Source organism: Nematolebias whitei, chromosome 2 (assembly GCF_014905685.2).
Source record: "Nematolebias whitei isolate Nwh7 chromosome 2, NemWhi1, whole genome shotgun sequence".
In the NCBI taxonomy this organism is placed as follows: domain Eukaryota; kingdom Metazoa; phylum Chordata; class Actinopteri; order Cyprinodontiformes; family Rivulidae; genus Nematolebias; species Nematolebias whitei.
The window spans coordinates 6,159,722-6,172,481 of record NC_056499.1 but is presented as its reverse complement, the minus strand read 5'-3'; the positions used below and the strand labels follow the sequence as shown (position 1 = coordinate 6,172,481).

The 12,760-nt window shown below is 41.6% G+C and overlaps 2 protein-coding genes across 2 annotated transcripts in view; both read left to right on the top strand.

The window, feature by feature from the left end:
- The window catches only part of LOC119428302 (myocardial zonula adherens protein), an 18,888-nt gene extending 11,244 nt beyond the window's left edge, over positions 1-7,644 (top strand). The window contains exons 4-14 of the mRNA XM_037695972.1: positions 1,363-1,527; positions 1,644-1,736; positions 1,814-1,927; positions 2,001-2,153; positions 3,093-3,218; positions 3,386-3,514; positions 4,317-4,411; positions 4,589-4,694; positions 6,429-6,512; positions 6,738-6,844; positions 7,001-7,644. Coding sequence (XP_037551900.1) covers positions 1,363-1,527; positions 1,644-1,736; positions 1,814-1,927; positions 2,001-2,153; positions 3,093-3,218; positions 3,386-3,514; positions 4,317-4,411; positions 4,589-4,694; positions 6,429-6,512; positions 6,738-6,844; positions 7,001-7,535 — 1,707 coding nt within the window. The 3' untranslated portion in view covers positions 7,536-7,644. The remainder of the gene's footprint in view (positions 1-1,362; positions 1,528-1,643; positions 1,737-1,813; positions 1,928-2,000; positions 2,154-3,092; positions 3,219-3,385; positions 3,515-4,316; positions 4,412-4,588; positions 4,695-6,428; positions 6,513-6,737; positions 6,845-7,000) is intronic.
- Positions 7,645-10,831: 3,187 nt separating this feature from the next.
- polr2m (RNA polymerase II subunit M) overlaps positions 10,832-12,760 on the top strand; it is a 51,359-nt gene continuing 49,430 nt past the window's right edge. Inside the window, exons 1-3 of the mRNA XM_037692821.1 lie at positions 10,832-11,012; positions 11,297-11,878; positions 11,964-12,186. Of these exons, the coding sequence (XP_037548749.1) occupies positions 10,903-11,012; positions 11,297-11,878; positions 11,964-12,186 (915 nt within the window). The 5' untranslated portion in view covers positions 10,832-10,902. The remainder of the gene's footprint in view (positions 11,013-11,296; positions 11,879-11,963; positions 12,187-12,760) is intronic.

The following is a 12,760-nucleotide window of genomic DNA, read 5'->3' as shown; positions in this document are numbered from 1 at the left end:
ATAGATAGATAGATAGATAGATATGATGATCTGAATGTAATTTTTATTTGAAATTAATTATTTAAAATTATTTAGCACCTCCTGCACATCTGTGCAGCCCACACTGCAGGATAAACTTTCTGCTGCAGCTGATCAGCTGTTCTCTGTGCAGAGCGTAGTAGTGGGCGTGGTCAAGAGCGCTTGCAGTTGGCAAAGAACAGAGGAGGCAGGGAGCTGAAATCATGACATTGTGTGCTCCTTTAGAGCTTTTAGAGTTTAGAAACATTGTTTAGAATATTGCAAGAGTGTGGGAAGGATTTAAAACCTCTTTATATGTGTATATATATCTTATAGTTTAGTGCATGTATATATATATATACACACACACACACACACACATATATATATATATATATAAAACGCACAGAATGTCATGGTTTCAGCTCCCTGCCTCCACTGCTCTTTGCCAACTGCAAGCACTCTTGGCCACGCCCACTTCTCCGCTCTGCACAGAGATCAGCTGATCAGCTGCAGGAGGAACTTTATCCTTCAGTATTGGCTGCTCAAAGGAGCAGCAGGTGCTAAATCATTTAAAACAATAAATTTTAAATAAAAATTCCATGCCCATCGTGCGGCTCATCCATCAATCAGCCAGTTGTGTGTCATGTCCAATCTTGTTTTGAAAAACCGCGATAGAGCGAGTCCACGATAAACGAACTGTGAAGTAGCGAGGGACTATGTACTCTACTGTATTTTTCTAAAACCTAGAGCCAAACTATCTTTATGTATAAAACATTTAAGGACAATCCTTTAATGTGGAGGAGAATGATCGCTTTAAATAGGATTGTTTTTATAGTTAGTCACTTTTTGAGGATGCTTTTGATTTTACGAGTTACATTTTATACCAGATGAAGGATCAGCCTCAGCTCTGCAGAAACAACTTATCTTTCAGTTTTATGAACTATTCATAGAAATGTGATACAGCTTACAGTTCAATAATTTATCCACAGCCACCACTTTTGTTATTCAGTTTTAGTAAAGTCCAAGTGGCGCTCTGCGCTGGTGTGCATCTTTTTTCATGGCTCAGAAAGGTACAATGGGCAGAGCTGGCAGGAGTTCATATACTGGGTTTCAGAAACTCGACACCATCAATGCACTCTGCACCCGTTTGAGCTGCTCGTTAGCAGCCTCACCGCGGTACCAGCCCCCTGTTTCTAACACTCGGTGCAGGAAACATCCCATCAAGTGTACACGCATGTAGGCGTGTGTCCAAACGCACACGGCTACAAGTGTAGATGTCTGCGAGCAAATGCAGCTCAGCGTTAGTAAAAGTGTGTCTAAGTGGACGGAAACCTGACCGCTGTGATCTTGTCTCCCTCACAGCACCTCAGAGACCCGACCAATGGGGTGCCAGAGACCTCGCTGCAGCATCGTGGGCCCAAAGTGTACGGGGTTGTGCAGAGGACGGGCTCGGACAGGCAGCAGGAGCTGATGGCGCGAGAGTGGACGGTCAGCCACCTTCAGGACGAGATGAAGTACATCAGGGAGGTGAGCGGAAACAAAGAGCCGAGGCTCGACGCTCCGTGTCAGCGTCACACATAAACTGGAGGAAGCTGATGTTTATGAGTTGATAACATCTGGATGTTCTTGGTTTCTGTGCACAGGTGAGAGACTCGCTGGAAAAGGTGAGAGAACGGATGTACGGGCAGTTTGGAGGAATGCAGCAGTCGATGGAGAAGCTGTCACGAGAAATCCGGGTAATGAAACACACAAGTCTCTCTGCAGACTCACCTGCGGCGTAGGTGAATAAATCTGAGAGTGTGTGTGTCTGCAGGAGGCCAACTCCCACAGGATGAGTTTAGAGTCAGAGGTGAAGACCCGGACGGCAGCCATGGAGACGTTTGACCAAATGAACAGTTCTCTCATATCTGCAAACCTCAGCCTGCAGGTAGCAAATCACCAGGAGGAGATATGCAGGTAGATGGATTATGGATTATGGATTATGCTCGTTTGTGTTGCAGAAATCCCTTTTGGAAAACTGCCAGGACCGAGTGGACACGAGAGGCGAGGTGAAGAGTTTGAGGAGCACCTTTGAGAAAACTCAGGAAAAGCTCCGAGACAAGGAGCGTGCGCTCGCTGCGGCGCAGGCTGAAAACCAAACGCTGAAGCTTCAGGTAATCTGCCCACAGAAGCTGCACATCCAGGGAGCGTGTTGGCGCCAACATCTGGGCAGAGGTTTAGGAACAGCTGCTCAAAGAGGCAGCGGTCGAGCAGCTGGTGCTGCGGCTGCCAAACACATAAACTTCACACGTGCTCTTCAAATTTAAGACCCAACAATCCTCAAAGGAAAGGAGAATGTTTTGCACAATCACATGTATTGTGAACAACTCTCAGCTACTACCACGTCAAATTTTAGCTCGCCGTCTGTAAAAAGGACAGAATTTTAGCCACTGCTGTGTTAGCTAATGTCTATTAGCTGTGCTGATCATTTTGAACAGTGTTTCCTCCTGGAGTTAATCTGTTCTAAACACACAATTCATGATGAATTTCTGAAATTCTCATTAAAATCTGTCCAGTGGTTTAAGAGATATTTTGCTAACAGACAGACAGGGTTAACTAACAGTTAAGGTTTTGAGCAAGGTTTGGGTGCAATGAGTATATGGTTGGAATATATGCTGTGGATGACTCTCAGCTACTACCACTCTAGATTATAGCACAATATCTACAAAATTGAGTGAATTATAACCATTTTTGAGTTTTTAAGACCAGTTGGCTGTAGCAGCCATCTTAAATTGGGTTGGCTCCAAAAGCTAAACCGTTGTAGAGGTGCATTTATTGATGATTTCCTGAAAGTTATATGAAAATCTGTCCAGTAGTTCATGAGGTATTTTGCTAACAGACCGACATACATTCAGACAAACACGAGGTAAAATATGATCGCCCTTTCGACAGCGGGTGATAAATGTTCCCAGAAGCTCGGAGACCAGTTTGCTTTGACACAGCAGGTTTGTTAACGTATGGCCTCAGCACCGCGCGGGAACATCAGCTGCATGTGCACGTCAGCGTTGTCTGCTGAGGGTCAGCCTGAATGTGCTGCGCTGTGGATTGTCCAGGTGGAGTCGACGCGGGAGGCCAACACTCGGGCCATGAAAGAGCTCGCCGAGAAACTCCAGACGGAGCACGAGGAAGAGCTGCGAAAACAACAGCAGAAACACCGAGAAGAGATCGAACGCCTTCAGGTGTGGATTCTTTGAATCCTTTTCTCGTGACATTTACTGTTTTTACAACAGAGAGGAGAGAAGTTTGCATCCGGACTAGATGCTTCCATGTCATCGCATTCATTAGAACTGCACCGACTGTCAAATAACGAGACGAGATGTTTGATCCTAAATGTTCTCTCTCTCAGGCTCAGCTCGACGACTACATCCGGCGTCTGGAAGAGGCTGAGAGGACCATCAGGACCGCAGAGGCCCAGATTACAGAAAGAGACCAGCGGATCGTGGAAGTGGAGCGTCTCCTGGACTGTATGGGAACGGTAACGACGCTCGTTTTTCTAGTTTCTGCCTGATGCACGCCGTCATGTGCGCTCAGTTTCACTTCCTGTTGTGAAAAGATGAAAAAACGAGTGTCACATCCCTGTTGCGTTACGTTGCACAAAAAAAAGAGGAATTAAATACATCCTTTTCACCGCATCAACAAATGAGAAGACTAAAGAAAAATTTGGGCACACTAAATCAGGGTGTCCAAAGTGCGGCCCGGGGGCCATTTGTGGCCCTTGGAGTGATTTTGTGCGGCCCACACTTGCAGTTTAAGAACGGTGTAATTTTGGCTCGTAGGCTTCAGAGATCGATGCCGATGTAGACCTTTTGCAAATTTAATGGTGATAATTTTTAATATAATTTTTAGGTTTAAAAAACAGATGAAAAAACATCTCAAAATGAGCAGTAGTAAGTTTAATGCTTTGGCAATAAATCAGTAAAGTCAAATACATTAAATTAAAAAATAAATTAATAAAAAGTTATTGTTTAAGAAGCTTTTAATGTTTTGGATGACAACATTTTAGATCACCTTCTCAATTTTGTTCCTTCTCCAAAATATTGTTTACGTTTTTACGTTGTGTTGTTTTTATGCTGATTTTTTTTTTTTTTTAATCACTAAAATACGTATGCATTTTAAAAAATATATATATGTTTTTATTCACAATTTTGTGGCTCATGACTCCTTTCATCTTAAAAGTTTTGGCCCACACATGAAAATGTTTGGACACCCCTGTCCTAAATGGTTCAAATGTACCCATTTTATAATTAACGCTAAGACGTGAAATATTATTTGAACAGGAGAAGCTTCAGCTCCAAAAGAAGCTGCAGGAAAGTGAACAGCATCTTCGTTTATTGAAGCTCACGGACACGACGGACGCAGCCGCAGCCAAAAGGTGCAAATGAAAGCTTTGACCTGTGTGTAGACTTTAAATCACGTCGCTCGTTCTTCTGTAACGCACGGAGTCCAGATTGAACGCGCCTGTTTTTAAATCCTACAGTCGAGCTGGATTTCAGATTTTGTTTGCGAATCATTATCCGGTGAACGTCTCTAACTAAAATGTTGTTTTTAGGTCTAAAGAGCTGCAGAAGGAGACCGAGGAACTCAAAGAGAGAATCAGACACCTGAACGACATGGTGTTCTGCCAGCAGAGGAAAGTCAAAGGAATGATTGAGGAGGTGAGGATGTTTGTTTGCTTGTCATCATTATTATCATTGTACTGAAATATAGTGAGATTATGTTCAGTCGTCTGAAAGATGGGCAGAGCGCACGTTGCTGCTGCTTCATGAGCGCGGCCCCTTATTCTTTATCAGAATACCTTTTTAGATAGAAAAAGGTAAAAGGCCACGAAGATGGATAGTGGTGTTACAAATAAGATCTCTTCACTTCCTGTCCTGTCAGGACATGATTTAAGACATAAAAAACTACCAGCAGCTCATTTATAAACACGTTACATGCATTTGACGTCCAGACGGTGAGATTTGTCCATGAAGCACTTCCAGGTAGTCCATAGTCCTGATAAGATGTTGTTCAGCCGGCACAGTTCTGAGTAGGGGTCGAATAGACTAATCGACTAGTCGAGCCTGTGTCACACCGCGAGTTTTTATATTTCACATCGACTAGTCACACCCCCCTCTGTTCCCAAACATATTCCACCCAATCCACGTGGTGGGTTAAATAAAATAAAACTACAAACAGCAGCATTTTTGCAGCTTGATAATAGTTTTACTTTTCCTTTTACTTATTTGCAGTATGATAAATGGTAGGAGCATTAATATATGCCCGATGTTTTGTTGTTCTTTTTTTTCAAATATGATATAGCGCATTGAGCTCCTATGATGTCATCAATTAGTCGAAGTCGACTAGACTTTTTATCACGTTAAAGTCAACTTTTAAAAATATATAGTTGTTTAACCCCTAGTTCAGATAAGCCTGCACAGAAGTTCTCGGGGGAGGGGGTGCGATACATGAAGTTTTTTCCTTAGTTTACCCGTGTCCCAGGAGAAATTTGATAGTCGGCCCCATCCGAGGCCAAACGGAGGAGTCAGATTCAGATACGCCACAATTGTTGATTTTCTTCAGGCAGACTGTTTTTTCTTGTCAGCCTTGAGCCCTGCTGGTACTTTCCAGATCCAAAATGGCCAGATGTTTGGGCATTCCACTGATTCGTGCTATGAGCTTCATTCAACATGCTAGCGAGTCCTAGAAGCCGCAGGAGGCCTGCGATTCTCCCAAATTACTTCCATCTTACGGTTTAGCTCGTGAATCAGCTGATTTTGAGTACTCGAAGCACGAACCAAACCTTCACAAGGCAGGCAGCCTGACCAGGTCCAAATTTGTTGCTGACGACTTCTTTGTTTGTTGATAAACCAGGAACCAGCCAAATCCAAAAAGCAGGAAACCAGTTATCTTAAATCTAATTGTATATGCGTCCTTATGTCTTCGGCGTCCTCCTGAGACAGGACAGAAAGACACATCACCCCCCCCCCCCACGGGTCCATGACGTATCCTGCAGCGTGAGTCTCAGCGGGACATGAGGGCTCTCCAGGACCCTGTCGTTTTGTTGAAAATATTTTGTCGATTGCGTTAGAAGTCCATCTCAACAGATCCATAATAGTATTTTTTATTTGGAAGATGTGTACCAGGAGCTCCAAGACACAGACTGAGAGCAAAAAGCAGGAGGAAGAGGAGAACAGGGGAGGGAGAGGAGAAGGCGTCCGCCTTGAGCGAGTGCAGAACTAGAACAGAAATAGCTGTGGGAACGTGAGATGCACATGCAGTGCACACTGTAATTGGTTCACAATACACATTATTATTATTTTTTAATATTTAAGACTCTTGAAATAAATAAAAATTTGCCTTCTCTTCGTCCAACAAGTGTTTTTGAAAGCACGCCTTCTGAATCTGTGCAGGTTGAGTCTCTGCGGTCTCAAGTCGCCCAAAAGGACATGTTCATCTCAGAGCTTTTAGACAGGATTGCGATCGTGGAGTGTGAGGTAAGAACACGTTTGGTGACCGAGTGAATTTGATCACCAAGTGGTGTGGAGCTCCTCTGCATGGCTACAGACAGTTTGGTGACCTGCAGGATATCCTGACCTTTCATCAGTGTCGGCGTGGTTTCCCCTTGCGTCGCTGTCAAACTGCTTTTTCATGCAAAGTGGCTGCTGTCCTTTGCATGTAGCTGACCTGACAGATATGTTTCCTGTTTCCCTTTTTCCTAGAATAATGAGTTAGAAGACAAAGTGAAGTATTTTATGTCCACACAGAACAGGCCGAGAGAGGTTTCGGAAACCAGGGACGTTGGCGTAGGCTGCGATCTGCTCCCCAGGTAGGAGTCTGCACGTGTTGAAGCGTCCAGCTTCGTTTGATGCTTCGTTTGATGCTTCGTTTGATGCTTCGTTTGATGCTTCGTTTGATGCTTCGTTTGATGCTTCGTTTGATGCTTCGTTTGGAGTTGGTTTCTAACTCTGGTGTCTGACTGCAGCCGAGAAGATCAAAGCCATGATGTAGTACCTGTTCACCTTCATTCCATACACCTTCCACCACCCTCTGACCCTCCTCTGTCACCACCTCAGCCTTCATCACCCACCACCTCTTCCTCCCACACACAGTGGTCTTCATCCAACACCACCTTTTCTCCTACATCATCTCCGCCCCCGTCATTCCCAACCAATCATCCATCGTTTAAACTAACATTGCCCATCCAGCCAAGGACGTTCAGGCCTACTAACCCTCCCCCCAGCAGACTGGAGTCCAGTTTACTGAAGTACACGCCTGTTCAGTACAGCCGCCTCCTGGAGTCCGGCTCCTCATCTCAGAACGCTTTGTCCTCCTACAGCCACCGGCCCGAGGACCAACCGGTCCAGACCGGAAGAGACGAAGTGGACGCAGGTAGACCATCGAGTCAACCGGAGTCCACTTCATCCACGTCCTCGTCTCAGCCAACGCCAGGGCGGCGACGAGTTTATACACCTTTCATGAAACTCATGGAAATGACTGCTCAGATAAACATAGAGTGACGTCAACGTTTTAGAGTTTGGGCCGATAATGTTCGGATCGAGACCCGAGTTTTACTCCTGGACGGCAACTATGAAAAGAAACCCATTACACTGGAACTGAGTTGGATCATCTCGTTTAAAGAAATGTGTTTAGTTATTTTATTTTACACACAATGTTCAGTTTTTACTTTCCAACTTAGTTTGACTTCAATTTGAACATGAGAATTTAGAGTTGACTGTTAAAACTTTAAATCCTTCAAGTTGGGAAGAAACCGACAGGAAGACGTTTCAAGTTGCTCCAACGTTCAACGCGCACAGCTCCAACTCTTATTGGGATTTATTTTGTAATAAAATCATAGAAGTTTTGTCAATTTAATCAGTTTTAAACAAGATTATCTTAGTTAAAATAATTTAACCAGTGTGTTTAAATGACTTTAGATGAATTATTTCATTTGTTGTTCTTTATTTTCGTTGAAAATTATTACCATGTTGAAGAAGAAGAACATTTTACAGGTTGTAGATTTTTTTTAATTGTCTTTATTTGTCATTGCTAATTATTTTAATTATAAATCACCTTTTAAACTGTGGGACTTCAGTACTTTTAGGTCATTTTTTTGTGTGATAATAAAACATATTGTTCTCAGAAGGTTCTACATCTTGTTTTTTTTTTAATTATGTTTTTATTTTATTTTAACAGCAGTTTTACCTGCGATGGTCATGAAGCTGTAAACATAAAGTCTTACAGAAAGACTGGTATGATTATTGTTTTGTATTTGCTCTGTACAAAAATTAAATGGATACAATGTAAAATAATATATTTTCCTATTTTGACACTATGTAAATAATATTTATTAACATTCTTTGTATCTTTGTGAACATCCTGTGATACTGGTGGTGGCAATAAATATGTGAATAGGCAACTGGGTGATAGGTTATTGTGAATAAAGTTGATTTGATTGCTAATGACAGCAATTGTTCACTGTTGCTGAGAGTTTTGTTGATGATGAAGTGACTTCTGCTCCTCACCTTTGAACACTGTCCTGCATGGATCATTGCAGAGCAGAAAAATGTGAACCCTTTATAATTTTCTATATTTCTGCATAAATATGACCTAAAACATCATCAGATGTTCACACAAGTCCTAAAAGTAGATAAAGAGAACCCATTTAAACAAATGAGACATAAATATTATACTTGTTCATTTATTTATTGAGGAAAATGATCAAATATTACATATTTATAAGTGGTAAAAGTATGTGAAACTCTAAGAGGGGTGGGGTGTCACAACAGATACTGAAAGCAAAGGTTCACACTTTTACAACTCACAAATATGTAATATTGGATCATTTCCCTCAATTAATAAATGACCACGTATAATATTTTGTCTCATTTGTTTGACTGGGTTCTCTTTACTTTTAAGATTTGTGAAAATCTGATGATGTTTCAGATCATATTTATGCAGAAATATAGACAATTCTAACACAAACTTTCAAGCACCACTATAAATGCACACATTTGTTTCCCTTTGTGACATAAGCTAAACACTGAAAATCCACCAACGTAGCATAAATAATTGGGTTTTCTCTTATGAATTTAACCAGGTTTTACAATAAAGGTTAGTAACTGTTAAATAAAATCACATTTATTTTACTGGACAAAGGTTTTTATTTGTCTAAATATGTAAATATATTCTCACTGATTAAGTAGCATTACACTGAAATATTAAAGAAAAGACTAAATGTGATTGGAGTCATGTTGTTTTTAATGTTCAACGTTTTCAAAGAAAAGCTTCTGATCATTTCAGCTAAAAACGATGAAACAAAACAGACGTTTGATCGAAGTAGAACCTGAACGAAATCCATGAAACCCTTCAGATGTCGGGCGGTGCCCTGACAGGAACACATTGAGATCAACATGTTTAGATGTGCAGCAGGATCTGGGCTCTCAATGGGCTCTAACAGCGTAAAGATGCATTATAAATTAAAGAAGCCATGTTGTAAAGAAAACAAAATGTCATAATCTTGATTTCAATTTTGCATCAGCATAAAAAAAAGATTAAAACAGACTTTGAACTTTGACACAAGCGAAAAGGAAGCAGCTGTTGCTTCTCGGTTAAACTGCGGCTATAAATGGTTCAGATCCATGGAGGGAAAACATCCGGACAGGAAATGCAGCTGTGGAAAATCTGAGACAGTGAAGCTTGAAAGGTTCAAGCTGACCACACCGGTCGCACAACAAACAAAGGAGAATGCAAGAAACTCCGGAAACTCAAGCTGAGAACATTTAGTGCCGTAAAAAAAAAAAGCAATGACAAAATTTATGAGGACAAATAAAACAATAAATGTGCTAAAAGACTGTTTGAGTCATAACACAAGTTAAATCACTGCAGTTACAACCTCCAACAGATGTGCATCAAGACTGGACACTTTGCTCAAACCACTGCCTCAGTAATTAAAAATATTACTGATTTATTTTCTTTAATGCCGAGAGCATTAAACTTTCTCAAGCTAAAAGACAGGGCCAGGAAACCACAAGAATCTCAGTCTGATGGAAAAATTAAAGTGGGAATTAAATAAAATACACAAGACTCCACCCTGAAAATCAAGTTTTTCATTTGTACTTTTGGAATATGTTAAATTTAAACCTGTGCGCTGAAGGATATTGTTTTTACAGAGTATGCACCAACGAATTTAAGCTAAGAAAACAAAGAAGACGGTTTAAAAAAGCCACTTTTGTTTCTTCTTATCTTCATTTAAAGCTGCATCACTTTCTTTTCATGATTTTTTTTTATATTAACTATAAAGTAATCCAATTATTAATGCAACTAACTTGATGTTAGAAAACAAACTGAATGTTTAGCTGTTAAATGAAGAAAATTTTATGCCACATTTGTAACTTTATTTATTTTTTATAAAATACATAATAAACAGATTAAGTATGCCTTTGACAAATATAAATTTTTTTGTTTTTTGTTTGTCTCATCACTGGAACATCATAGACAAAATTATAAAATCTTTTCCAGGGCTTTCTGAAGTCCAGATCCTGGACTAAAGTTTAAAAGGACTGTGTGCTGCTTTTTTTTTAGTAGCAGTGACTAAATCTGAACAACAGGGGGCAGCAAAACTATAAAAAGCAGCCTGTTGCAGTAACGCATACTGCCCGCTGGGGGGAGTATGGCGCCAAATTTAAAGTCTAACTTCCGCACATGAAGAAGAAGAATTCATTTTTTTTTTAAATGTGTCGTGTGGACCGGAAGAAAAACTTAAAGCGGTTCCTTAACGTGTTTACGAATAAAACATTTGATCGATTAGTGATGTTTTAAGTCGGATAAGTTTTAACGTTGAATTTTAAGCTCGCGAATGGCCGTGGAGGTCCGTGTCTGACAGGGATGTCCTCGTCGTGGACAGATCGGCAGGGACAGGTTGGAGACCTGAGAAACCAGAGCAAAGAGGAGCTCCAGGAGCTGCTGCTCCGACAGGAAAAGATCCTCTCCAACAAGTAAGATCAAGTAAACATCAGTTTATGGTCTGGTAAATGTCCTGCCATGAGCTACGTTAACATGAGTGAAGTCCACATTTAATGAATCCACATGAAATGAAAGGGTTTACACTGTTTAAGTCAACCTTTATTATTTTCTGCTATGCTGTAACGTTGGTATAAGACAAAAGAACCGTGGGAACATTATATTTAACACTTGTTTAGATCGATTTATAGTGTCGATCACAAACTTCAATGGGATGATTGTTTTAGATTATACATTAAGAGGTTTGTGTCTTTTGCAGGAGGCTGTTGCAGACTCTTCCTGACAAAGGGAACAAGATAAAAGACTTTGTGGGAAAAGTTCGTCTTGCCATTGAACAGCGGCGTGAAGAGGAGCGGAGGCAGAGCTCGGTGTCTGCTACCAGAAGTGAGTTACAGTCCAAATATCAACGAGCGTTCCAGCACCGTGCCGTCTCCGACACGTCAGCAGATTCGCATCAAAACGAGCAGCGTGATGAGGCTGGGGACGAGGCAATGCAGGACAGGGAGGCCTCACCTGTCTCAGTGCTTGCGCAGGAAGACGCCGCTCTGGACACGCGGCAGGACAGGTGTGTCCCCGGCGCAGCTGATGCTGAGACCATGGATACGGCTGCAGCTGGGGTCCCTCTGAGTGCCGAGGAGACAAAAGATGAACTTTCGGAAGCCTTGGAAAGAGTCGCGCTATCTGAAGCTGGCGTTGGTGAATCCAAAGATCAAACAGATAACGAGGCTAAAGATAATTACTTTCTTCAAAAGCAGACACCAAAAAAGCCCCACTATGTATCTGTTCTGGAAAAAACTGAAACATCCACCGCTCCCAGGAGGCAAAAATTCAAACCCAATCAGTGAGTCGTCTTTGTGACTTTTTTTTAATAACTTTGTGTAGCTCTTAGTCCTAACAAGTTAATAACATCTTAACTGTGTCTTCAGACTGCCCCACAGAAGTGATGCCTCTCCATCAAGATCTGTGTCACCTGCTCAGTCCTCTGGAGCTGCATCACCTGTTTCTGCTCAGGCCAGGAGGGAGCAGGACAGGAAACACCTGGATGATGTCACCGCTGCCAGACTCCCTCCTCTCCACCACAGTCCAGCACAACTTCTGTCTCTGGAAGAGTCGGCTGTCCTCGTGAGAGAACAAACGAAGAAGCACGAGGTCAGTGCAGCCAGATGTCGACCCTGCGTCCTCGGTGCTCTAACCTGGCACCAGGATTCTTCGTTGTCTTTAGTTTTCAGGCACAAGTTCATGAACCTCAACTGTAAAGGAGGTCTTTGTTCAGACTCAAGAAATTATTCAATATTATGTGTGAAAACTGTTATGAAGTGTATATTTTAGGACATATTTTGAGTTATCAAGGCCAAAGTCAAAGTTTCTTTATTTGTCATACACACCACATGCGGTACATGTGATGGAACAAAATTCTGTACACAGGGTCCCAGTTACATCCAACACAAGTATAAATTGTAAAGAAAAACAGTAAAAAATATATACTAAACTAAGAATACACTAAGCACTAGTAGTACAAAAACAGTACTCCAAACAACAGCAGCACGAACATGAGTGTGAGCAGATGAGCACGAATGAACACAGCAACATGAAATAAATCAGCATGAGATCAGCAGCACATATCAATAATCAAGTGGCATTACAGCGATGATCCTGGTTAGAGATTCATGAGTCTAACAGCCTCAGGGTAGAAGCTGTTCCTCAGTCTAGTGGTTCTACACTT